A 27,943-nucleotide genomic window follows, 5' to 3' on the forward strand; every position below is an offset into this window, starting at 1 on the left:
CAGAATTAGGGGTCTGTTATCAGTTGGATGATAGTGGCTTCTGATTGGATAGTTAAGTGAAGTAAAGAAGAAGTGAAGTCGCTCAGTCATATCTGACTCTTCGCGACCCCATGGACTGTAGCCTGCCAGGCTCCTCCATCCATGGGATTTTCCAGGCAAGAATACTGGAGTGGGTTGCTGTTAGTGGGGTGGTACTAATTAGGAGGTTTGTAGCTTAAGCTTTCTCTAAGAAATATTACTTAATGGATTCCAAAGTGCTCTGTTAAACTTGTAGAATTTAATTATAAGAAATACATTCTTCTGAAAATAAATACATAAATTAAAAAAAAATTTTTTTAAGGAAATATATTCTTCTGAGGGACTGTTGGGTGAAGAGTGGGAGAAATCTCTCCATCAGTGAGACAGGAATAAACTTCCTAGTTTCAACAAAGGTAAAGGGCAGAGGCTTGAGACTACACTTTCAGAGACCATTTCTATTGAATGTTACCAGAGAAGTGTTTCAAAATAGTGTCAGGCTTCAAAAACCATGATGAGTTATAGTCCTTTCTTCTGAGTGTGAAACTGGCCAGTAGAACCGCTTGGTGGGCCTAGTGTTTGCAGTTGATTGCTTTTCTCTGCATTGGAGAAGGAAATGGCAACCCACTCCAGTGTTCTTGCCTGGAGAATCCCAGGGACAGCGGAGCCTAGTGGGCTGCCATCTATGGGGTCGCACAGAGTCGGACACGACTGAAGCGACTTAGCAGCAGCAGCAGCAGCAGCAGCTCTTCTCTGCCTTTGGGAAGGATAAAAGGGAAAGAATGCTAGGTGAAGGGTTCCTGTCTGATGTAATTGCTTATGTTTTGTTCTTCATTCTCATGGTTTGCTTCCTTTCCTGAAGAAGAAAGGGAAGGGTTAATATCGGATATATTCTATTAATTTTTTGTATTGAGGGTGTGCATTGTAACAAAACTTTCAGTAAAAAACTCTCAAAAAGTTAAAAGTGGGAATTCCCTTGCAGTTCAGTGGTTAGGACTCTACACTTTCAAAAAACATTACAGGTTTAACTCCTTCATGACTACTCACCCTTTGCCAAATGTTACCAAATATTTCCTTTCCTTTATAAGGCAAGTAGTTCTTTTAGCTCTGCTTATTTTTATATATATTGAGAATTCCCTGGTGATTCAGTGCCTTGGACTCTGCACTTTCACTGCTGAGGGGCCAGATTCAATCCCTCGTCAGGGAACTAAGATCTCCCCACTACTATTTTGCTTTTTCTTTCTTTCTTTCTCTTTTCTTTTTTTTTTTTGTGGGGAGATCTTAGTGCCAGGAATTCCCAGTATTGCCTTACTTTTGAACCTACATTTTCCTCATTGAATGCCCACACCTGTCCATATGTAAGTAAGTTTATAATTTATTTTTTAATGTCTTAAGATAGAACAAACCACAGTATATTTAGCCATTGATATATCACACTATACTTAACCATCAAGTTTCTTTCCACTCTTTGCTATAAGAAGCATTTCTGCAATGAACATTCTTGTGTGTGCATATGTGTGAATTTTCCTTGGGATAGATAAGATGTGTATTTACTGAGTCCAACTGTAGCTGGGTGGGTGGGTGGGAGAAAGGGGTGAGATGGGTCAAAGATCTCAAACTTTAGTTTTCAAAGCTAGATGTTTTGGGGGCTTATCTCTCTGGTGCAGGTCTTAAAAAGTGGGGTGCCCAATATAGGGTTCAAACCCTTCACTCTTCAGGGAGAAGCTCCAGGTTTTGAATTTCTTCTTGATTGTGAGTTATAAACTGGGGATGGGGTTTATAATTAGACTGTATGCCAACCTCTCCTACTCACTTCGATGTGGTTCTTCTTCTCATTTGCCAGTGTGTAGTTGTTACTTAATCAAGCTTTAGGTTTTTCCCAGAGGAAATTGTTCCACATGTAGCTATAGACTCAGTGTGTCTGTGGGAAGAGGTGGATCCAGGATCTTCCTATGTCACCATCAAACTGGAATCTTCAAATACCTTTAAGTTTATTCTATAATTTCATAATTTTTATATTAATTTCTTTAACCATCAGGAACATATTTCCATAATTGGTTAAGGATCTATCTCAATTTCCTTCTGTATGTATGGATACAATTTGTTGACTAGTTTACCTTTCTGAACTGATTTGAATAGCCACTTTTTTATATATACTAAATTTCAATATATACAAAATTTCAAGGTCAAAAGAGGTATCTTGGCAAGAGTTGTGTGTCTGGTAGAAATTGGCATTTCCATGACGCTGGATCTTGCAAGTGAAAACAATCTCTGAGGATAATGTGTAGAGTAAGAAGAAGAAAATCTGAAAGGCAAAGACAAAGAAGGAGAGACATGGGGTAGAGATGCAGGGTCTGCTACATCTAAAACCCCTAGGGGGCACTGCATTCCTACCCTAGGATCCCCATCAAGGTTCCCACCTTTAGATTTGGCTCAGATCAGCCTTGATGGTTCCTGTGGCTCTATTTTGCCCTTGGTATTCTTGGGTCTCTGATCAGCATTAACTCCTTTCTATCACCACTTGTGGGAGGAGAGATTGGTTCTTACAACTAGACGGCACCACTGACATTTCATGCATGCAACTATTAGATGCTGGAACCATCTTGCACAAATGAACACCTATATTTCCCAAAATGCCAATAGCATCTCCCCTGAGAAACTCTGGAAGAGAGATTAGTAAGGAAGTTTTTGCAAATCTACTGAGGAAATAATGAAGAGCTGAGTCAGAGAAATGACAAAAGAATTCAGGGGTAGAACAGATATAGGAATATTTATGCAGTAAAATCAACAAGAGTTGGTCTTGGATGGATGATCCAGGGTAAGCTAGACGGAAGTGTCAACCAGGATTCCCAAGGTGGTAGTTTGGGCAGTGGAGTGGTTCACTATTTCATCCATCAAGACAGAACTACAGGGGCAAGAGCAGATCTGGATAGGTAAAGAATGATTAAGTCAATTTGGAACATGTTGAATTTGAGATCCCTGTGAGAGATTCTATGGGAATACCCAGCAACCCAGGAAACAAGTACAGAGAAAAATCCAATACAAAAGACTGAGAGGGAACAGCAGGTTTGGGAGCCACTCATGGCCTACATACCAATAAGTATTAGCAGCATTCCCTGGTGGCTCAGATGGTAAAGAATCTGCCTGCAGTGCAGGAGACCTGGGTTTGATCCCTGGGTTGGGAAGATCCTCTGGAGAAGGGAATGGCAACCTACTCCAGTATTCTTACCTGGAGAATTCTATGGACAGAGGAGCCTGACAGGCAATAGTCTGTGGAGTAGCAAAGAGTCAGACACAACTGAGCGACTAACACTTTCACTTTCACTTAAATGCTTGGGCTTCCCTGATGGCTCAGAAGGTAAAGAATCCACCTGCAATGTGGGAGACCTGGGTTTGATCCATGGGTTGGGAAGATCCCCTGGAGAAGGGCATGGCAACCCACTCCAGTATTCTTGCCTGGAGAATACGCATGGACAGAGGAGGCTGGCAGGCTACAGTCCGTGGGGTGAGAAAGAGACAGACACGATTGAGTGACTAAGCACAAACAGTGGGAAACATCCCACTAACATATACAGACCACTGTGTTACATGTTTTCGCAGCCAAGGCTGCCTGTGACCTTAGTCTGGATGCTCTGCTGTGGATATCTGTTGTATTCCAAGCTTTTTTTGTGACTTGTTCTTGTTTGACAGTGTACTGAGGAAGAGGCAAGGGCTTAGAAGTGGACAGACTCTGTGAGGAAACTCTCACCATGTTCAAAGACAGAAGACGTTCACTCCATCACTGGGAAACCTGAAGGACTGTCCTTGAGAATTTGGGAAATGGAGGCCCCTGGGTGACCCCACCTGAGAGAGTAATTGCAATCGCAAATCATGAGGTTGACAATGTATAAGAAGCTTTAGCTGTCACTAACAGGAGTATTTTAGTGAGTTTCAAAAATATTATCACCCAAACTTTAAATGTGGTTCCAGTGGCTGCCCATACACCTTTCTCAATTTTAGACAGATCTAGTTTGTAGAACTACATTAACAATGAAGTTGCTGGGATATGTAAGTAGAGGGTAGATTTTCCTTATTTATTTTTTTTTCCCCACATTAAGAAATGTAAGTAAGTATTGGGGTTTCCCCAGAGGCTCAGCGGTAAAGAATCCACCTGCAATGCAGGAGATGCAGGTCGATCCCTGGGTCAGGAAGATCCCCTGGAGGAGGCATGGCAACCCACCCCAGCATTCTTGCCCAGGGGATTCCATGGACAGAGGAGCCTGGCAGGCTACAGTCCACAGGGTGACAAAGGGTCAGACACAACTGAAGAGACTGCACACACACACACACACACATACACAGAGTATTGTTTGAAGAGAATTTTCTGTGGGTCTCTTGAGCTCCTATGTGTCTCATTGCTGCTGCTGCTGCTGCTGCTAAGTCGCTTCAGTCGTGTCCGACTCTGTGCGACCCCATAGACAGCAGCCCACCACGCTCCCCCATCCCTGGGATTCTCCAGGCAAGAACACTGGAGTAGGTTCCTATTTCCTTTTCCAGTGTATGAAAGTGAAAAGTGAAAGTGACGTTGCTCAGTCATGTCCGATTCTTAGCGATCCCATGGACTGCAGCCTACCAGGCCTCTCCATCCATGGGATTTTCTAGGCAAGAGTACTGGAGTGGGGTGCTGTTGCCTTCTCCGGTGTCTCATTGGGTATGCCATTCAGACCATTTCTCAAGACTGAGTTTACATGAGCAACCTCAAGGGATAAAAGCATGTCTCACCAGGACACAGGCTTGTTTACTGTTGCTATAAAAGCAAAGGATTTACTGAATTCAGTGTTCCTCAGCTGTAAAGAAACCCACTGCATGTGCCCCATCCATGTCCATTGAGACTCCTGCGCAGAGTTTAGGGGCAAAGGAAACCCTTGCGAACATGCTGAAGCTCAACATTCTTCTTGCGCCATGAGTAATAAAGTCTGTTATCTCAGGAGTCCCATGTCTTTTACCACTATTGAGACAAAAACAACATATTCACCGTAAGCAGGGGAAAATCAAACCACGGTTCCTTCAAGTATGTGTTACCTCTGTGACAGCAAACTAATCGACATTATTATACAATTAGAAATAATTCTTTACTCCTGCAGGCCACATGCTAAGTCTCTCCAGTCGTGTCCAACTCTTTGAGACCCCGTGGACTGTAGCCCATCAGGCTCCTCTGTCCATGGGATTCTCCAGGCAAGAATACTGGAGAGTGAAGGAAAGTTACATGGCTCAAAATAGCCTGGAGTTAAAACTCCCCTCCAGGTCTTCCCCACCATTCTATGCAAAACAAAGTACTCTCTCACCTGAAGGAAAAAAAAATGGACTTTAAGATTGATTACACCCAACTCCCAGCTGGTCCAGCCTCTGGCCAATCTCCAGAATTCCTTGCCCCAGCCGTTTAAGAGATAACTACTCTGAACAACCTTGGAGAAGAATAGGCCCCCTTAAGACAGTCGATTTCCACATATATGCCTATATATACTTAGTCTTTTCTTGGGTTAGTGCAGCAGCTCACTAATCTGACTGCTGCCCCTTCTCACTTTATAGTCTTTTCTTGGGTTAGTGCAGCAGCTCACTAATCTGACTGCTGCCCCTTCTCACTTTATTAAAGGTGATCTATTCCTGTAAAAGGCTGGTCTGGTTCTTTTCCTGAACCACGCCTTCTCTAACTCCCTTACCCTACACAGAATACTGGAGTGGTTAGCCATTCCCTTCTCCAGGGGATCTTTCTGACCCAGGGATCAAACCTGGGTCTCCTGCATCGCAGGCAGATTCTTTACCATCTGATATTAGGGAAGCTCTCCTAATATAAGGGTGGACTGATTAGGTGGAAATACTTTCAGGAGCAGGAAGAGCTAGGTTTGGAGCAGGAAAAGCTCAGTTCCCGCTTCCCCTGGCCCCACCTGCTGCCAACCCCGGAAGAGCTTAGAAGGGGATCAACCAAAATGTCGGGAAAATCTTTTGGTTTTACCTTACGAAAGCCATACAGGGTGGGATTTTGGACCATGAAAGGACCATGGAAACCTGAACATAGGGAATCTCGCTTCACTTTTTTCATTCTGTGGCAATAAAGATCTAATTGCATAATGGTACTATAATTCAGAGACCTGTTTTCAGACCATTTTTCTCCATTCCTCACCTTACAAAAAGGCCAGGCACTGCTGCAGTAGAACTTAAGTTTCTCCTTTTTTAACCCTTCGATTTTAAAGAACTACCAGTTCTTAAGGATACACTCCAGAAGTGTTTCTTCTGGCTTGCAGAGGGATCCTCGCATGTTGAGTAACCTGAAATCAAGAACAAGACAGCACTCAGAATGGAATGTAGTGTCCCAGATACATTTACCGAAGACTTTAACCTGAAGGGGTTCAGGGTGTCCCCCAAATTCCCTTCAAACCTGATGGGGTTTCAAGAATCCTCTACTCTTCCATTAGTTTCTGACCAGACGTCCCTGGCCCCTGTGATACCCTGTGCAAGGTGCCCAACCCACTACAGCCAGAGAAGGGCTTTCTAGTGTAGACAGGTTGTCAGGACTTTTCTAAGAAGGGATTCCTTGTCTATAGAGCTTATGTTCTATGATAGGTCTTCCTGTGCTGGGATGTATTCCTCAAGACTGAGCATCTACAAAGTTTATAATTTGGGCTTCTGGGTAGCAGCCAGTCCAATAGGCTATCTGTAACAGTGTGGAGGCTGCCAAGGCCTGGAGTGAAGGGGTCCAATAGATGCAAAGAGGACCCCTTGGAGAAATTAGAGTTGGGTGCTATGGAAGATGGCACATGGTTCAAGGCTTGAGGGCTGGGAGGCAGAGAATTCTCATAGTAGATTTCTGGACATAGAGTGAGATGAGAGACTAGACAGCAGAAGAACCCAAAATCCTTTGCCCTGTCTTCCTCGCAGCTAAGGTAGAATTGAGACTCGTCTGACAATTTTGTCCGTCACGGCACCAAGTGTGACAGTGGCGAGGATGCGCTTTAGGAATGATATCTAGGAAATCATTCTGTAGAAGGGTGAGGAGATAAGAAGTGAGAAAGAGACCTTGCTGTGCGGGTGAGAGAGGAAGAGTGAGAGTGAGAGGGCAAGAGGAAGCGGGAGTCAGAGGCCCCTTGGATCCCCGCACAGTCAGAAATCACGCTTCTACCACGTCCCAGAGGTCGGCGTCAGCTGTGTCCCCCACGCATTACTTGAGTCTGCACTGCCTGGGGAATTCCCCAGCCACCCCCTATGTTGGGGGAGCCATAATGCTGTGAACTGACAGAGATTATGCCCTGCGGGTCTTGAAAGCAAAGGGGAGAGTGAGAGAAAGAAGGCAGGAGCAAAAGTCAGGGGCCTCAAGCCGCAGCTGGGCGAGGCCAGCAATTTAACTTGACTTTCTGAACTCCCAGGTTTCAGCAGCAGATATGATCTCGGGTGGCCTCACTTGCAATGACTTGGAGCAGGGCTTGGGTTCCCAGCCAGAGATTCAGGCTGGGTTGTGTCAGCGAAAGCACCAGATCCTAGCCACTAGACCAGTGGTCAGTGACAAGGGCCCTGGCCCTTCGGCTTTGCATAAAAGGAAAGTAGTGAAGCAAGTAAACTATTTATTAAGCGGAAAAGAGTTCAGTACATGTGTATAGGCACAAGGGCACATTCAGAGGGAGAGTCCCTGGGTTGCGCCCTCTGGCAGTTTAAATTGCTTTTATGGGGTATTTCTTTTGGGTTTCCTTTGGGTGATCATTTTGATTTGCCTGGTTCACAGTTCATATCTGGTATGTCTCAGGATCCTCCCATGAGTATGCATGCATCTCTTAGCAAAGATGAATTTTACTAAAAATGCATCTCAGTAGGGTACATCCCTTGACATAACACCCTTGTGGCCTCCAAGGAGCCTTTTCTGTGCATGTGTGGTCAGAAAAGAGAATTCTCTACCGGCTGAGAATGAGAAATATGTGATCCGGGCAGGGCCCACCCTTCTCCTTTGCTGCTACTGCTAAATCGCTTCAGGCTGGTCCAACTCTGTGCGACCCCATAGATGGCAGCCCACCAGGCTCCTCTATCCCTGGGATTCTCTAGATAAGAATACTGCAGTGGGTTGCCATTTCCTTCTCCAATGCATGCATGCATGCTAAGTTGCTTCAGTCATGTCCGACTCTGTGCGACCCTATGGACAGTAGCCCACCAGGCTCCTCTGTCCACGGGATTCTCTAGGCAAGAATACTGGAGTGGGTTGCCATTTCCTTCTCTTCTTCTCTCTTGCCGCTGTTGCTGCTGCTAAGTCACTTCAGTCGTATCCGACGCTGTGCGACCCCATAGATTGCAGCCCACCAGGCTCCCCCGTCCCTGGGATTCTCCAGGCAAGAACACTGGAGTGGGTTGCCATTTCCTTCTCCAATGCATGCATGCACGCTAAGTTGCTTCAGTCATGTCCGACTCTGTGCGACCCTATGGACAGTAGCCCACCAGGCTCCCCCTATCCCAGGGATTCTCCAGGCAAGAACACTGGAGCGGGTTGCCATTTCCTTCTCCAATGCATGAAAGTGAAAGGTGAAAGTGAAGTCCCTCAGTCCTGCCCAACTACTAGTGACCCCATGAACTGCAGCCCACCAGGCTCATCTGTCCATGATTGTCCTGGTATTCTTAGAGTTTCAGTCTAAGGGAATGAATCTCTAATCGCTTTACCCTAGGGGAACCATCTACCTCCTGCCTCAAGGTGCACCCAGTTTTCAGGGTAATATTGTGACTACCTACAGTTGTCCAGTCCAAACTCAAGTTTAGCTCCTTAGGGAAGTAATGCTCTGTGCAGTCTCAGACTTGTGCCACTCCTTCTGTCAACAACTATTTTCTTTTCGTTTCCTTGCATTCAACAAAGAGTGAGGACCAGCTAGATGCTGAGAGAAAATGGTGAGAAGAAGACAGCTTCCACACCCTCAGGAGCCTGCCGTATAAGGGTGGAGTTAGAATCTAATCCAATAAATACACAAGTAATTAAAAATTAAATTAATAATTAAAATTGGAAATGACATCAGAGTCGCTAATGGAACGATGAGAGTCTATAATGAAAATTTTGACAAGCTGAAGTCTTGCCTGAGAAACTGAAGATAAATAATTGAGGATTCAAAGAGGAAGGAATGCTTTCTAGGCTGAGAGAACACCCCAGTGGACGGATATAACTTGGCACATTATGGAAAACTAGAGAAATATAGTTCAGTTTAGTCGCTCAGTCGTGTCCAACTCTTTGCGACCTCATGGACTTCAGCACGCCAGACCTCCCTGTTCATCACCAGCTCCCGGAGTTTACTCAAATTCATGTCCATTGAGTCAGTGATGCCTTCCAACCAGCTCATCCTCTGTCGTCCCCTTCTCCTTCCGCCTTCAATCTTTCCCAGCATCAGGGTCTTTTCAAATGAGTCAACTCTTAGCATCATGTGGCCAAAGTATTGGAGTCTCAGATTCAACATCAGTCCTTCCAATGAATATTCAGGACTGATTTCCTTTAGTATGGACTGGTTGGATCTCCTTGCAGAGAAATACAGGGCACTTTCCTAAGATAGTCAGGCCCTTGTGCGTAGAGGGCTCGGGGAGGGTAGAGAAAGACTTGACTATTTTGTCCCTTAGAAGCTGCCATCTGGCCGTAGGCGGCCGCTTCCTTGTCGCACTGATCACTGGGAGTTGTAGTCTCAACAGAGAGCGCAAGCATGGCGGCCTCCATGGCAAGGGGCTGCCAGGCTGCAAAGGGTCTGGGCCCGAGCTTTCGATCCGCCAGGGCTCTACTCCCTGTGTCAACCTCTGTCGCCAGCCGTAAGTGCAGCGGAGCTTGCTAGCCGGGGGCAGAAGGAGCTTCGGGTCAGGCTAGGGGAGAGGCGAGTCTGAAGTCACGGGCTACCTGAGAGGAGCCTCTCGTGGGACCGGGAGTTGGGGGAGAGTGCGAGGTTTCAGGGGCCTTGGGCTGCGGGAAGCAGTTTTGACCTCTGTGGTGTGCCTGCAGGGGTCCTGGCGGGGCCGGGCCGGCGGCAGATCACTGGACCTTCTGAGCCTGGCGTGTTCCAGCCACCGCCGAAACCGGTTATAGTGGACAAGCGCGGCCCCCAGCGCCGGGAAAGCAGGTGAGGCCACCAGACCTGGAAGCGATTCTTGCGTTTTGGGGTCTGTGCGTTCTCAAACCTATAGTTGGTTCCGAAGTCTGAAGCGGGTCTTATCCTAGGATCTGGAACTCCCAGTATAAGAGCTTGTGTGCAGAATTCATGAATCTGGGAAGCACACCGAGCTCAGGTTTGTCTTCCTGCCTCTCCCAAGCCAGCACTTTCTGCAGTCATACTAGATCAGAACTTCAAGTAGATATTCCCCAGACTGGAAGCTCTTTGGCCTGTACCAAGAATTTTTCTGTGAAATACGTCGTATTTTTCCTGTTGATGTTAAGGAACGGATCTTACTTCCCTAAGTGGAAATAGATTGGCCCAAACAGCCTGTTGTAGTTTCCCAACTAATCATATTTTAGTGTCCCTGCAAAAGCGATACAGTGGGAGAAATTTCCGCTAATTTGTGCCTGAAATTTGCTCTTTAAAACAGTGTGCTTAAAATCCTGGTTAAGGGACTTCCCTGGTGGTCCAATGGCTAAGACTGGGTGCTCCCAATGTAGAGGGCCTGGTTCGGATCCCTGGTGGGGAAACTAGATCCAACATGTGGCAACTAAAGATTCACAGGCTGCAAGATGGAAGATCCTGCCTGCAGCGATTAAGACCCAGCGGCTGCTGCTGCTGCTGCTAAGTCGCTTCAGTCGTGTCCGACTCCGTGTGACCCCATAGAGGGCAGCCCACCAGGCTCCCCCATCCCTGGGATTCTCTAGGCAAGAATATCAAACAATTAAAAGTAAATATTTTCTAAAAACCTGGTTTACTGAAGTGTACAGTGGTAACTTTGGAGTGCATGTAAATTTAGATGATCTAGGATTTGCAGAAACTGTTTCTGTAAACTTGTGTAACAACCTTATTAAAAAGCAAATGTTAGGGGGGAAAATTGGTGTGATTTAAGCTATATGAGGGGCTTCCCTAGTAGCTCAGATGGTAAAGCATCTGCCTGCAATGCAGAAATCCGGGTTCAGTACCTTGGTTGGAAAGATTCCCTGAAGAAGGAAATGGCAACCCACTCCAGTATTCTTGCCTGGAGAATTCCATGGACAGAGGAGCATGGTATGGGGTTGCAAAAAGTCAGACAGGACTGAGCGACCAACACCCACAGGCTATATGAAAGAGTTCTATATTGTTGATTGGATTATCTCTGTGTGTGTATTTGTGTTTAACATTTTAAATATCCTGTGATTGTAAGTTGAAATAAACTTGAATTTATGGAACCAAGAGGCTCAGAAAATATTTCTCTGTACTTTTTTTTAAGGTGGAAAAGGAATATTTCTCTTAAATGGCAACACTTAATATAATTCAGTTAAATGGGAATAACTACTTTGATAAATAATTTGACAAGATTTAGTAAATTTGAGGTTGTACCTTTCCACCTAGATAGTATACAATTTAAGGAAAGTAATATGTACTGAGAGACATGTAATATGTACAAGCAGACGTACAAAAATGAACACAAAAGTAATGTTCGTAATAAAATTTTAGAAGTAGCCTAGATATCCTTCAGGAGGTGAATGGCCAAATACATTCACATAATGCACTATTATACAGCAATGGAACATAAATAAACTAGAGTTAACATGGATGAACTTCACAAATACAATGTGTAAAAAAGCAATCTGCAGAAGAATTGACAAGTAATGTAGCATTTTTATATTGCCCATACATTCATACATATGTAAAGTTTAAAAAATGTACAGGGTAAATTCTTGGTTTTCGCAGAGCAATCAAATCTGGTTTTCCAAATAGTGGTACAAGCTGACATTTTGTGTCTCTCGATGTGACAGAGTAAGATCACATCATCACCTTGGTAATATTTTTACCAAAATGTTTAACCTCAGTCTAGGCATGTGGAAACAATAAACAAATCCAGAATCCAGCAGTGGTCTATAATACGATAGGCTTTGACTCTTCAAAGGAAAAAAATCATTACAAATTGCAGATATGGGAAGAGTACTAGTTTAAGACAATAAAAACCAGATATAATGTGTGAAGCTTGATTATAGTTTGAAATGGGCAACAGAAGCTATAAAAGACCTTTTTCAGGACCAATTAGGCACATTTAAATATGAACTATGTTAGATTATACTATTGAATTAATGCTGAAGTTCTTAGGTATCATAAAGGTATTGTGATAAATGTAAAAAAATTCTTATCTTAGTGGAAGCATTCTAAAGTATTGAAGGATGAAATGCCTTACTATTTGACATCTTCAAATGGTTCAGGAAAAAATTATATATAAAGCAAATCTGGCAAAATGTTGGTAGTTGGTGAAATTACGTGAAGAATATATGAGTGTTCATTGTATTACTATTTCATTTTTTTGGTAAGTTTGAAGCATTTTAAAGTAGGAAATTGAGGAAAAGGAAGAAATTCATAGGAATAATCATCACCAAATTAATTATCCCATAGTAATTAACTGTGGAGCTTCCCTGGTGGCTCAGTGGTAAGGAATCCACCTGCCGATGCAGGAGACACAGTTTTGATCCCTGGGTCAGGAAGATCCACTGGAGAAGGAAATGGCAGAAGATCTGGGTTCAGTACCTCAGTTGGGAAGATCCCCTGGAGAAGGAAATGGCAACCCACTCCAGTATTCTTGCCTGGGAAATCCCATGGACAGAGGAGTCTGGTGGGCTACACTCCATGGGGTCACTGAAGAGTTAGACACAACTTAGCAACTAACACACAACAACAACAAAATTAACTGTGGGGGTAGGGAGGGGTACACTGGAGCTTCAACTGTATTGATCATTTATTTCTTGAGACGGGTGACGGGGATAGGTATGCTCGTTATAATGTCAAAATACTCTTCTATAAATTAAATATTTTATAATTAGTTTAAAATCAGTTTGAGAATAGGGAGATTATTTTTAAAGTTAGTTTGCAGTTGATGATTTATGTTTATATCTTTTCCAACATAATTTACTGTAACGTGAAAGCCTGTGGGTTACAGACTTTGGAATCTGACAGACATGCCTACATTTAATGATATATTTATAGCTAATGTAATAATAAATCTGTTATTTACTGTCTCCAAGCTTCATTTTCTTCATCTGTGAAAAGGAGATGATGACACCAAAATCATGTTTAATAAAGCTTAACACAATGCTTGGTGAGTACTCAGGAATTGTTAGCTATTTTTATGAGAATTGACAACAATTATAGAAATAGATGGACTCTTCTTATTTAGAGAAGAAAGAATAAAACATGTCGGCATCCTAATCTTTCACTATTTTTGGTAAAACAATGGTTTCTGCTTTAATGGTCTTGAAGTTTGCTTTTAATTTATTTTACTTTATATTTTTCATAGGTTCTTGAGTCCTGAATTCATTCCTCCAAGGGGAAGAACAAATCCTCTGAAATTTCAAATAGAAAGAAAAGATATGTTAGAAAGGAGAAAAATACTCCACATTCCAGAGTTCTACGTTGGTCAGTAAGAGCTGGATGCTTTTATCTTTAGTGGTAGTAGGGTTAGTTTTCATGATGCATGAAATTGTTTTTCAAACAAGTTTTGCCCATATGAGGTACTTATTTCTAATATTATATTAATACATTTTGGAAGTTTTGGAGTTATGTGGAAATGCTGTTGTTCGACTCTGCATCTCATGTAAAAGTTCACTTCTCCTTTGAATTTGTAGGAAGCATTCTTCGTGTTACTACTGCTGACCCATATGCCAGTGGAAAAACCAGCCAGTTTCTGGGGATTTGCATCCAGAGATCGGGAAAAGGACTTGGAGCTACTTTTATCCTTAGGAATACTATTGAAGGACAAGGTAGGTTTCATTTCATTATTTTCATTTTCTGGAAAATGTTATCTCAGGAGTCTTTTCCATTTTCTTCATTCTGGAATAAGACATCTGGAACCTGAAAGTGAAAGAGAACTCTGAGGGATGACATGGAGCCTGTGGCCTAAAAACATGAGAACTGAGGTTGCTTCCAAAGGCTTCTTTTGTTACAGAGACAACAGCCATTAGAAGTGGACTTTCCAGATCATAGCAACATCAAAAGATGAGACAAGTGACTATAAAACAGTGCAGGGACATTTATTTTTGGGACAAAATAACCCTTGAAAACATTAAGACAAACATAATAATGTCCTTATAAGTTACTTTCCCCTGAAATGAATGGCCCCCATTTTGCTTTATATTACAACAGTCACCACAATTAATAAGAACTGGAGGAATTTTTTTAAAGGCAAAATTATTTTTGCTATGCCAATAAGATAGGGGAATATGTGGTAAAATTCTAGAAAAATTATGAATCAAAATGGCAGGAACATGGATGGACTTGGAGAGTATTGAAAGTGTGAAAGTGTTAATCCCTCAGTCTTGTCTGACTCTTTGTGACCCCCTGGACTTCAGCCCTCCAGGCTCCTCTGTCCATGGAATTCTCCAGGTCAAAATACTGAAGTGGGTTGCCATTTCCTCCTCCAAAGAATCTTCCCAACCCAGGAATTGAACCCGGGTTTCCTGCCTTGCAGGCAGATTCTTTATTGTCTGAACCATCAGGGAAGTCCTATTTCACTAAGTGAAATAAGTCAGATAGAGAAGGACAAGTTATCATTTCTATGTGAAATCTAAAAACTACAGCTAGTGAATATAACAAAAAAGAAGCAAACTCAAGATACAGAGAACAAACCAGTGGTAGCTAGTGGGTAGAGAAAAAGGGGAGGGGCAATATAGGGATGGCACATTTAAGAAGTACAAACTACTATGTATAAAATAAGCTACAAGATATGTTGTACAACATGGGAAATATGGTTAATATTGTGCTGGTTTGAGCAAACTCTGGGAAATGGTGAAGGACAGGGAAGCCTGGCATGCTCCAGTCCATGGGGCTGCAAAGAGTCAGACACGACTTAGCAACTGAGCAACAACAGCAACACTGTACAGTAACTACAAATGGAGTATAACTTTTAAAAGTTGTGAATGACTTTATTATATACATATAACTTCCATAATGTTGTATAGCAACTAAACTTCAATAAAATAAACATGAATAAAACTAAAAAAGTTTTTTTTTAAGAAATAAAAGGCGAAAAAAAAAAATGGTAAGAACAGTAAACTTTTCATACTTAAAGTTGTATGCTTCATGGTCCCTAGCAGGGAAGTACTATATTGAAAGAAATTGAACATGTGAAAATGGTTTGTCTCCCTTATCCTATGGTGCTGTGCATGTAGGACCTCAGCAGAAATGATCATAGAAACTTGTGACTCTAATCAAGTTGTGTACTTGGAGAAATGTTATCATAGAAAGATACAAGCAAAGGTGTGATAGACCTCAGTAGATTTTTTTATTTTTATTTTTTGTAAAATTGTGATAATAGTTTCTATCTCCCAGTAGTTTGTTGTTCAGTCACTAAGTCTTGTCTGCCTCTTTGCAACCCCATGGACTGCGGCATGCCAGGCTTCCCTGTCCCTCACTATCTCTGGGAGTTTACTCAAACTCATGTCCATGAGTCAGTGATGCCATCCAACCATCTGTCTCTGGCACCCGCTTCTGCCCTCATTCTTTCCCAGCACCAGGGTCTTTTTCAGTGAGTCGGCTCTTCCCATCAGGTGGCCAAAATATCGGAGCTTCAGATTCACCATCAGTCCTTCCAATGAATATACAGGGTTGAGTTCCTTTAGGATTGACTGGTTTGATCTCCTTGCTATCCAAGGGACTTTCAAGAGTCTTCTCCAGCACCACAGTCTGAAAGCATCAATTCTTCAGCACTCAGCCTTCTTCATGGTCCAACTCACACATCCGTACATGACTACTGGAAAAACCATACCTTTTACTATATGGACCTTTGTCAGCAAAGTGCTATCTCTGCTTTTTAATAGGCTTTCTAGATTTGTCATAGCTTTCCTTCCAAGGAGCAAGCATCTAACTTCATGACTGCAGTCACTGTCCACAGTGATTTTGGAGCCCAAGAAAATAAAATCTGCCACTGTTTCCATTTTTTCCCCATCTATTTATCATGAAGTGATGAGACTGGTCACCATGATCTTAATTGTTTGAATGTTGAGGTATGTTTGCTTGTTTGTCTCCAATTTATTTTATTTATTTGGCTACACTGGGTCTTAGTTGTGGCATGTGGAATCTAGCTCCCTGATCAGGGATCAAACTGGGACCCCCTTCTTTGGGAGTTCAGAGTCTTAGCCACTGGACCACCAGGCATGCATGCTGAGTAGCTTCAGTCCTGTCTTTGCAACCCTATGAACTGTAGCCTGTTAGGTCCTCTGTCCATGGGATTCTCCAGGCAAGAATACTGGAGTGGGTTGCTATACCCCCATCCAAGGGATCTTCCTGACCCAGGGATCAAACCTGGGTCTCTTGCATTGCAAGCAGATTATTTACCACTGAGCCACGTGGGAAGCTCTCCTGGGCCACCAGGGAAGTCCCAAATGATGAGTTTGAAGTCAGCTATTTCACTCTCCTCTTTCATTCTCAAGAGGCTCTTCACTTTCTGCCATGAGGATGGTGTCATCTGTATATCTGAGGTTGTTGATATTTCTTCCAGTAGTCTTGATTCCAGCTTGTGTTTCATCCAGCCTGGCATTTCACATGATGTACTCTTCATGTAAGTTAAATAAGCAGGATAACAATATACAGCCTTGATATTCTCCTTTCCCAATTTGGAACCAGTTCATTGTTCTATATCTGGTTCTAACTGTTACTTCTTAACCTGCATACAGGTTTCTCAAGAGGCAGGTCAGGTGATCTGGTATTCCCATCTCTTTCAGAATTTTCCAGTTTATTTTGACCCACACAATCAAAGGCTTTAGCATAGTCAGTGAAGCAGAAGTAGATGTTTTCCTGGAATTCTCTTGCTTTTTTCTGTGATTCAGTGGATGTTGGCAATTTGATCTCTGGTTCCTCTGCCTTTTTAAAATCCAGCTTGTACATCTAGAGGTTCTTGGTTCAGGTACTGTTGAAAGATTTTGAGCATTACCTTGCTAGCATGTGAAATGAGCACAGTTGTACAGTAGTTTAAACAACCTTTGGCACTGCCTTTGGAATTGGAATGAAAATTGACTTTTTCCAGTTCTGTATCCATTGCTGAGTTTTCCAAATTTGCTGACATATTGAATGCAGCACTTTAACAGCATCATCTCTTAAGATTGCAATAGCTCATCTGGAGTTCCATCACCTCCACTAGCTTTGTTCATCATAATGCTTCCTAAGGCCCACTTGGCTTCACACTCCAGGATGTCAGGCTCAAGGTGAGTGACCACACCATCATGGTTATCTGGGTCATGAAAATCTTTTTGTACAGTTAATTCTGTGTATTCTTGCCACCTCTTAATCGCTTCTGCTTCTTTTATGGTCCTTGCCATTTCTGTTCTTTATTGTGCCCGTTTTTGTATGGAATATTTCCCCGGCACCCTAGTCCTTCCCATCCTATTGTTTTCGCCGTTTCTTTGCGTTGTTTGCTTAAGAAGGCTTTCTTATCTCTCCTTGCTATTCTGTGGAACTCTGCATTGAGTTTCCTTTCTGTTTTGCCTTTTGCTTCTCTTCTTTTCTCAAATATTTGTAAGGCCTACTCAGACAACCATTTTGTCTTTTTTATTTCTCTGGGATAGTTTTGGTCACTACCTCCATCCGTAGTTCTTCAGGCACTCTGTCCATCAGATCTACCTCCCTGAGTTGTGGTCAGTTGATTTTCATGTTGTATGTGAAGTACCTGACACAGAATTCTCAAAAGTATTAGCTCTGTCTTGCCATTTTCTACTATTAACATTTTGACTGTGACTTGCTTGTACCTTCCACATTGATACTTCCTACTTTGATGATTCTTCCTAGTCCCTTGGCTTTAAATACCATTCATGTGGTATTAATTCCCAGATTTATGTTGATGACTGACCCTTTCCTTATTCCAGACACTCACATGCAGTTACCTGTTTGACGTCTCCATTTGGGTATCTTGTTAAAGCAAGTTCAAAACAGAACTCCATTTCCTTCATAATGTGTTCTTTTCACAGGTTTGTTTTTTGTTTTTTCTATTTCCATAAGTTGTATTACTCCATACCCATTTACTTAAACCCAAAACTTAGGAGCTTTTTTAGTTGTTCATTTTCACACATCCAGTCAGCAAGTTTTCATGGCTTAATCTCCAGAAATTTTATCCCCGCTTTGTCTGTGTCTCCACCTCCACTGCTGCCACTCTTGTCCTTGCCACCATCATCTCCTGCCTGCAGCTGTGCAGTACCCTTGGCTTACCTTCCTGATGCACCAAATTACTATACTTGAGCCAAATGGACCTTTTTCTGGTTTTTCCAACATGGTAGGTTTGTTAAGACCCCAGAGCCTTTGTATTTGCTGTTCTTTCTGCCTGGAGCATTCTTGGCCCTTTGTAGTATCAGTTGAAATGCTATGTTTTCAAAGAAGCTTTTCCTGACGATACTGTTTAAAGTTGCTCCTGGGAATTCCCTGGTGGTCCAGGGGTTAGTACTTGATGCTTTGCTGTCAATCCCTGGTTTGGGAATTAAGATCCCACAAGCTGCATGGTTCGGGATAAATAAAGTTGCTCCTCTCTCAGTCACAATGTAATCACCCTGTGTTGTCTTTACTATATGAAATTACCTTGCTGTTTTTTTAATTTATTGTTTGCCATCTCTTTATTGTTGTCATCTACCAACTCAATGGACATGGGTTTGGGTAGACTCCGGCAGTTGGTGATGGATAGGGAGGCCTGGCGTGCTGCGGTTCATGGGATCGCAAAGAGTCGGACACGACTGAGTGACTGAACTGAATTAGAACATAAGCTTTATGAGAAGAGAAGGGTTTTACCCATTTTGATTTTGCTGTAGGCACAGCTCCTAAATCAGTGCCTATAACAGAATAGATGTAGAGTGAAACTTGATTAAATCCTGATATTAACACTAGATGTTAATGTTGATCCTATGTTTTACTATCTATATTTCTCTTGGGTCAGAATACACTTCCCTTTAAATGTTCCTGATACAGATTATATATATTAACCTTTTAGATCAACATCTTGGAAACACTCAAAGCTGTTCCTCCTATAGAGGGCACAGAATATTTACAAACCTAGGCCATCTTACGAGGAATTCTGAATCAAAATTAGAACTTAAAAATTATACTTACTCTTTTGAATCATTAATTCTGTTGCTTTAAATGTAGAAGATCCAGTTTTATTAAAGTAATTGGGAAATAAACAAGAATATGAGTGAAGAATTTATTCAGACTTCCAACTAATACTGGTAAAATCAAAGAGATAAATGGCTCATTATATTTATAGAAGACATTTTTCTTTAGACTTTATCATTCTAACTCAGGTTTTCTTACTTTTTAATCTAGTGGATTTATTTCTATTTCTTTCAATAATATTCATTTTAAAGGTTACAAATTTATATCACATTTCCTACATGTAAAAACCCTGAGCTAATTCCTTCATGAAATAGTCTATATTGTAGTATGAGGTGTCTGCAGGAATCTGAATTTAGATTGTAAGAATATGTTTTCTCTTTTTAGGTGTTGAGATTTGCTTTGAACTTTATAATCCTCGAATCCAGGAGATCCAAGTTGTCAAATTAGAGAAACGGCTTGACGATAGTTTGCTATACTTGCGAGATGCCCTTCCTGAATACAGCACTTTTGATATGAACATGAAGCCAGTAGCACAGGAACCTAACCAAGAAGTTCCTGTTAATCAGGTATAAGTTGTACATTTGGAACTGGAAGTTCAAGAAGAGCTTTTCTTGGCAATTATCAGCCTCATTTGTTCCTTTTTGTATATCTTCCTTAGCTAAAAGTAAAAATGAAGCCAAAACCCTGGTCCAAACGCTGGGAACGTCCAAAATTTAATGTTAAAGGGATCAGATTTGACCTTTGTTTAACCGAAGAGCAAATGAAAGAAGCCCAGAAGTGGAGTCAGCCATGGCTTGAGTTTGATATGATGAGGGAATATGACACGTCAAAGATCGAAGCTGCAATATGGAATGAAATTGAAGCATCAAAAAATTCCTGATCTGAGAATGAGTTTGGTTACTGGCAGAGGATATACTGACTCTCAGAGGATTTATTTAGAAACCAATGTAATCTCATATATAAAGACATAGTCATTAAATCAATTAAGCGTTATTTTATGAATTCTATTTAAAAAGTCATCACACCCATTTATTGTTTTAAAAAGAAAAATGTGCGTGCCAAGTGGTCTGATGTCCATTCTTTTAATGAAAGCAAAGCTATAATAGCATAAAACCGTTACTGGAATGCTCTTCATTGAGCTTGGGATCTGAACAAGGAAGTCGGTGGGATGATTTGAAGTTGTGAAATAAATTATAAATACAAAAATGTGTATGATTGAAAGAGTAATAATAAAATGAGCATTCATATACCCACCACCAGATTAAGAAGTAGAACATTTGTAATATCGAAGGAGGTTAGGAAATAGAGCATTTAGTAGAATCTAAGAAGACTCTTGTATGTCTGTAATTGCATCTGTCCCCTCTCCCACATGTAGGCAGTATCCCAACTTTGTGTTAATCATTCCCTTGCATTTATTTTAGTTTATTACATAACATACATTCTTAAACAGTACATTTACTTTTGAAAAATCTGTTTGCAGGTGTAAAAGGACAAGATTGCCTTTTTTTTGTTGTGTTGGGTGTCAGAGCATGAGAGGGCTTCTCTGCTTGCGGCACACAGACTTTTCTTGTTGCTATGCGTGGGCTCTCGAGTTGTGGTGCGAGGGCTAAGTTGCTCTTTGGCATGTGGGATCTTGGTTCCCCAACCAGGGATTGAACCCTGGTTTGATCCAGTGTCCCCTGCATTGGAAGGTGGGATCTTAACCACTGGACCACTAGGGAAGTCCCAACATTGTCATTATTACATGAAGGCTTCAGGGAGAGCATAATGAAGTTCTTTGGATCATAGTTGCTTCAGCTGTGAGAATTACAAAAAGATACTCCACATGAGTATCTTGCTTTGGTCAGTCTCCAAAGTAAAGGCTTCCACTCTCCTTCCTGGAGGCTAAGGGTCTTTCTACCCTTACCCATATTGAAGAAAAAGAATGAGATTTCTGGCATGCTATATTTTTATGGCCATCCTGTCCATCCTCTCCCCCACACACAAGTGCCTGCAGTCCAGAAAACAGTTTTAGCTTCTCTAGAGAAACCTCCTAACTTTAACCGATGTAGAGGAGGGCCAGACAAGCAATTGTGGGGAGTTGGGAAAAGGATATTCTGTTTGAAACTTCCAGATAGTTTCATCAGGTTCTCACTAGTTTAGCCACTGTCCTTGACACCGTAGTTGCTGATGTGCTGACTAACAATTGAGGTTAACTGGATTGGTTCTCATCTTTCTCCACTGCTGGCTTGATTTGCCTTTCTTAAGTCTGCCAGTCCATTCATGTTTTTTCAGCTTTTAAAATTTTGTTCTGCTTGTTTCTTGTCCTGTTCTTCTTGTGGTTTTATATTTCATCCATATGTTTCTTGACATTTTCTACTATTTGTGTCTTGTCCTGTTTTCTCCTTCCTTGTAGGTTTTCTTTTCCCTGTGGTATACTTTGGTGGTTATTTGAATAATTTATTTGGCAAATTAACCTATTTAGCCACTTTGCCCAGTAATAGATTTCTTTTGAAGAAATTTTCAGATATTAGTCCTTGGGGTTCTCAACATTCAGTGCTATCTTGCTCTTTCACTGAAAGTTACACAGCCACCTATTTTCAGAAAGCAACGTATATACCATCATTCAGTTATTTAGATTACTTGCTGAGATAGCCTTTCAAAGTAAAATTTTAACAGTCTATGTCCTACATTTTCTTCTCTTGTCAGAAGGGAACCATTAAAGTTTGTTCATTTTTTACCTTGATAAACACACTTCAGTGTTGGTAGAAGGGCAGATGAATGGTACATTTTGAGACTAAAGCTGTGCAAATGCATGATTGGCTCAAGTACATGTGCTTGTAACAACATAGCCAGTCATGTTTTTACTCTGTAAAATTCCTTTAAAATTCTTTTGAACTTTCCCCCAGAAAAAGCAGATCTTAATAAATTTTTATTGTAATATATATATTTTACCATAATAAAAATGATATTAAAAATGATTATAACAAAATTGATCATTTTAACCATCTTTATATATGCAACTTTAGTGGCATTAATTACTTTTATATTGCGTGGCCATCACCATTATCTTCAAAACTTTTTCATCACTCTGGAGAGGAACTGTAACTAGGAAGTAATAACTCCCAATTCCTTGCTCTGTGTCAGCTCCTGGTAAGTTCTAATCTAATCACTTAATGAATTTACCTATTCTGATTCTTATAATTGGAATCATACAGTATTTGTTCTTTTTTAATATTTTACAAACATATACTCCAGGTATATACATATCTTGGAGTATAATTGCTAGATCATATTTTGAAATTTCCCTTATACTTTCTTTGATCTGTTGGTTGTTAAAGAATGTTAATTGCCACATTTAATATGCCACAAGTGAAGTTTCCACTTCTTTTGTTACTGATTTGTTCATTCCATTGTGGTCAGAGAAGATACTTAGTATGATTTCAGTCTTTTTTAAAAATAGAATAAACAGTCACATTTTACAAAATAATTTTATTTATTTATTTATTTAACATTTGGCTATGGTGGATCTTTGTTGCTGCACAAGCTTTTTCTGTAGTTGAAGTGAGTGAGGGCTACTTTCTAGTTGCAGTGTGCAGGCTTCTATTGTGGTGGCTTATCATGTTGTAAAGCATGGGCTCTAAGGAGCATGTTGTGCCTCCTGGGCTCTAGAGCACAGGTTCAGTAGTGGTGCATGGGTATAGTTGCTCTGCAGCATGTGGGATCTTCCCAGATCAGGGACTGAACCCGTGTCTCCTGAATTGGCAGGCAGATTCTTTACCACTAAGCCACCATGGAGGCCCTGCATGTAGTCTTTTAAAATGTACTAAAAATTGTTCTGTGGCCTAACATATGGTCTGGACAACATGCCTTGTGCACTTGAGAAACATATCTTACTGTTGTTGGGTGGAGAGTTTTATATGTCTGTTAGGTCTAGTTTGTTTATAGTGTTGTTGAAGTCTTCTGTTTCCTCACTGATCTTCTGTCTAAAGGTTTTATCCATTTTTCAAGAGTGGAATATTGAAGTTTCTAACAATTCTTATAGAGCTGTCTACTTTACTCTTTGATTCTGTCAGTGTTTGCTTCATATATTTGGGGGCATCTGTCATTTTGTATATAAATTTTATCTTCTTGATGAGTTTTTATCAATATGTAATATGCATTTTGGTTTCTTAAAACAATCTTTGGCTTACAGTCTTATTTTGCTTAATACTAGTATAGTAGTCGAAGTCACTCAGTCGTGTGACTCTTGCGACCCCGTGGACTGCAGCCCTCAAGGTTCCTCTGTCCATGGGATTCTCCAGGCAAGAATACTGGAGTGGGTTGCTATTTCCTTCTCCAAAGGTGATCAGCTTAAGTCAGGTTTAAATCCCTTATGAGTTTACCGATGGCATTTTGTTGATGCTGATCACCACAATTCTTTCTCTGAACTACCATACTACAATGCCCTGTAATTCTTTTTTTTTTTTAAGGAGGCAGGTGTTAAAAATGGACTCATTTGTTGGTTTTTTAAGACAATTCCACATAATGTTACTAGTGGGCTAATGATGGAATTCAGCTTGCTACCCCCTGCCAGGCCACTCTTCAAAGCAAGCTGCTTTATAGAACTTTCCCAACTGTGCGAGAATTGTGGAGTTAACTAGCAACAAGCCTGAAAATTTGGTTACATATGTAAGTACAAAGCTGGTTCATCAAATCCCTGTTCTGGCCCTCAACCCAGTGCATTTCAACTAAGGCGTCATCTACCTCCTTCTTAACGTTTACCTTGATTCATGGACCTAACATTCCAGGTTCCTATGCAATATTATTGTTTACAGCATCATACTTGACTTCCACCACCAGACACATCCACAACTGGGCTTTGTTTTTGCTTTGCTTAAGCCTCTTTATTCCTCTGGGCTATTTCTCCACTCTTCTCTAGTAGCATATTTGTACATCTGACCCGGGGTGTTCATCGTAAGCATAGCACTGCACTTTATATATATATATATATATATATATATATATATGTAACATTAACCTGTTATCAGACATGTGGTTTGCCAATATTTTTTCCCATTGTGTAGGCTGTTTTTTCATTTTGTTGATCATTTCTTTTGTTCTGTATACATTTTTAAGTTTGATGTTGTCTCAGTTGTTTATTTTTTATTTTCTTGCTTGAGTTTTAGAAGTCCTATTCAAAAAATAATTTCCAAAACCCATGTAAAGAAGCATTTTTCCTATATTTTCTTTTAGGAGTTTTAAGGTTTCCAGTCTTACATTTAAGTCTTCATTGCACTTTAATTTTTGTGAGTGGTCAAATACAGGGGTCTAGTTTTATTTTTTTATATGTTCAGTTCAGTTCAGTTGCTCAGTTGTGTCCGACTCTTCGTGACCCCATGAACCGCAGCACGCCAGGCCTCCCTGTCCGTCACCAACTCCGGAGTCCACCCAAACCCATGTCCATCAAGTTGGTGATGCCATCCAACCATCTCATCTTCTGTGGTCCCCTTCTCCTCCTGCCCTCAATGTTTCCCAGCATCAGGGTCTTTTCAGATGAGTCAGCTCTTCACATCAGGTGGCCAAAGTATTGGACTTTCAGCTTTAATATGTAAATATCCAATTTTCCAAGCACCATTTATTGAAGATACTATGATTTCTGCATTGATTATTTTTGGTTGCCTTGTCAAATATTAGTTGCTGTATATACATGGGTTTACTTATGGGTTTTCAGTTCTGTTCCATTAGTCTGTGTGTCCATTTCTATGCAAGGACTATACTGTCTTGATTACAATAGCTTTTTTAATATAACCTTAAATAAGGAAGTCTGATGCCTCTCACTTCTTTTGCAGGATTGCTTTGTCTATTCAGTGTTTTTCATAGTTCCCTATAAGTTTTAGGATTTTGTTTTCCTCTTGTAAAAAATGCCACTGGAAGCATAATAGGTATTGCATGAATTCATAGATGGCTTTGGGTATTTGACTTCCCTGGTGGCTCAGAGGGTTAAGCATCTCTCTACAATGTGGGAGACCCTGGTTCGATCTCTAGGTCAGGAAGATCCCCTGGAGAAGGAAATGGCAATCCACTCCAGTACTATTGCCTGGAAAATCCCATGGACAGAGGAGCCTAGTAGGCTACAGTCCATTGGGTCGCAAAGAGTCAGACACGACTGAGCCACTTCACTTTCTTTTTGGGTATTACGGACCTTTTAACAGTATTCATTCTTCCATTCCATGAACATGGGATACCTTTCCATTTGTTCATGTCTTCTCCAGTTTCTTTCATCAGCACCTTAAGTGAGAGATCTTTTACCTCCTTAAGTTTATTCTCAACTTTTTCTAATTCTTTTTGATGCTATAGTAAATGAAATTGTTTATTTCATTTTCAGACAATAGTTGTTCAGTTCAGTTCAGGTCAGTCACTCACTCGTGTCCGACTCTTTGCGACCCCATGAATCACAGCACGCCAGGCCTCCCTGTCCATCACCAACTCCTGGAGTTCACTCAGACTCACGTCATCGAGTCTGTGATGCTATCCAGCCATCTCATCCTGGGTCGTCCCCTTCTCCTCCTGCCCCCAATCTCTCCCAGCATCAGAGTCTTTTCCAATGAGTCAACTCTTCACACGAGGTGTCCAAAGTACTGGAGTTTCAGCTTTAGCATCAGTCCTTCCAATGAAATCCCAGGGTTGATCTCCTTCAGAATGGACTGGTTGGATCTCCTTGCAGTCCAAGGGACCCTCAAGAGTCTTCTCCAACACCACAGTTCAAATGCATCAATTCTTCGGCGCTCAGCCTTCACAGTCCAACTCTCACATCCATACATGACTACTAGAAAAACCATAGCCTTGACTAGACGGACCTTAGTTGGCAAAGTAATGTCTCTGCTTTTGAATATACTATCTAGGTTGGTCATAATTCTTCTTCCAAGGAGTAAGCATCTTTTAATTTCATGGCTGCAATCACCATCTGCAGTGATTTTGGAGCCCCCCAAAATAAAGTCTGACACTTTTCCCACTGTTTCCCCATCTATTTCCCATGAAGTGATGGGACCAGATGCCATGATCTTCATTTTCTGAATGTTGAGCTTTAAGCCAACTTTTTCACTCTCCTCTTCCACTTTCATCAAGAGGTTCTTTAGCTCCTCTTCACTTTCTGCCATAAGGGTGGTGTCATCTGCATATCTGAGGTGATTGATATTTCTCCCAGCAATCTTGATTCCAGCTTGTGTTTCTTCCAGTCCAGCGTTTCTCATGATGTACTCTGCATATAAGTTAAACTCCACAGATTTTTGTATGTTGATTTTGTATCCTACAACTTCACTGAATTTATTGATTAGATCTAATAAGGGTCTTTTTTTGGGGGGGGAGGAGCTTTAGGATTATAAAATCATGTCATCTACAAATAGTCAATTTTATTTCTTTTGTTCCAGTTCTGATGCCTTTTATTTATTTTTCTTGTGTGATTTCTCTGGCTAGGATTTCCAATACTTTGTTGAGTAGGAATGATAAGAGTTGGCAACCTTGCCTTGTTCCTAGTCGTAGAGGAAAACCTTTTAGTCTTTCACCATTGAGTATGATGTTAACTGTGATCTTGTCATATGTGGCCTACATTATGTTGAGATTTGGTTCTTCTGTACTTAATTTTCAAAGAGGTTTTTATTTTAAAATATTCATTTGACTGTGTAAGGTCCTTTTAAAATATTTATTTATTTGGGTGCATCAGGTCTTAGCTGTGGCATGCAAGATGGTTGCAGTGCACAGCCTCTCTAGTTGTGGCACGTGGACTCAATAGTTATGGCATACAAGCTTAGTTGCTCTGCAACATGTAGGATCTTAGTTCACTGATCAGGGGTTGAACATGCAACCTCCGAGTTGAAAGGCAGATTCGTAACCACTGGACCACCAGGGAAGTCCCTATGTAGGGTCTTGGTTGCAGCATGCAGGATCTTTGCATCATGTGATATCTTTCATTGCAGCACATGGACTCTGTGCTGCATGGGTTTGGTAGTTGTGGCCCATGGGCTGTTGAGCGTGCAGGCTCAGTAGCTGCAGCATGCAGGCTTAGTTGTTCCTTGGTATGTGGGATGTTAGTTCCCTGACCAGGGATCAAACCCATGCCCCCCTGCATTGCAAGGTGGATTCTTAACCACTGAACCACCAGGGAAATCCCTCTAAGAGTTTTTATCATCAACAAATGTTGACTTTTGTCAAATGCTTTTCTGTATCTCTTTCTATGATTATTTTTCTTTAGTTGTATTAGTGTAATATATTACATGTATTCCTCTGTGGATGTTGACCCATCCTTGCAGGGTAACTTCCACTTAGTTATGGTCAATGATCCTTATAATGTGCTACTGAATTCAGTTTGCTAGTCTTTTATTAAGAACTTTTTGCATCCATATTCATCAGGGATATTGGCCTGTAGATTACTTGCAGTGTCCCTACTTGCAGTGTCCTTTACTAGTTTTGGTATCAGGGTTATGCTGGCCTCATAAAGTTAGTTGGAGAATATTGCCTCCTCTTCAATTTTGGGGAAGAATTTGAGATGTATTAGTATTAATTCTTCCTTGTGTGGCTCAGCAGTAAAGAATCCTGCAGTGCAGGAGATGCAGGTTTGATCCTGAGTTGGGAGGATCCCCTGGAGATGCAAATGGCAACCCACTCCAGCATTCTTGCCTGGAAAATTTCATGGACAGAGATGTATGGCAGGCTATATGTAGTCCATGGAGTCCCAAAGAGTTGGACAC

At 41.3% G+C, this 27,943-nt stretch overlaps 1 protein-coding gene and 1 pseudogene across 1 annotated transcript; both read left to right on the forward strand.

Annotated features, from left to right (window-relative positions):
• The first annotated feature begins 448 nt into the window (after window positions 1-448).
• On the forward strand, window positions 449-636 carry LOC114114290 (small nucleolar RNA U3; annotated as a pseudogene).
• A 9,046-nt stretch (window positions 637-9,682) lies between these two features.
• Window positions 9,683-22,704, forward strand: MRPL19 (mitochondrial ribosomal protein L19). Its single transcript, XM_004005925.6, has 6 exons — window positions 9,683-9,807; window positions 9,995-10,112; window positions 13,450-13,568; window positions 13,778-13,912; window positions 19,623-19,804; window positions 19,897-22,704. The coding sequence occupies exons 1-6, from the start codon at window positions 9,705-9,707 to the stop codon at window positions 20,116-20,118; spliced, it is 879 nt and encodes a 292-aa protein (XP_004005974.1). The 5' UTR covers window positions 9,683-9,704; the 3' UTR covers window positions 20,119-22,704.
• Window positions 22,705-27,943: the final 5,239 nt, after the last annotated feature.

The sequence above is a fragment of the Ovis aries genome, chromosome 3, assembly GCF_016772045.2.
Source record: "Ovis aries strain OAR_USU_Benz2616 breed Rambouillet chromosome 3, ARS-UI_Ramb_v3.0, whole genome shotgun sequence".
In the NCBI taxonomy this organism is placed as follows: Eukaryota; Metazoa; Chordata; class Mammalia; order Artiodactyla; family Bovidae; genus Ovis; species Ovis aries.

Coding starts and splice junctions, on each gene's coding strand:
- MRPL19 (XM_004005925.6), top strand. CDS start 9,705: ATGGCGGCCTCCATGGCAAGGGGCTGCCAGGCTGCAAAGGGTCTGGGC. Junction 13,913..19,622: donor GAATACTATTGAAGGACAAG/GTAGGTTTCATT, acceptor TTCTCTTTTTAG/GTGTTGAGATTTGCTTTGAA. Junction 19,805..19,896: donor AAGAAGTTCCTGTTAATCAG/GTATAAGTTGTA, acceptor TATCTTCCTTAG/CTAAAAGTAAAAATGAAGCC.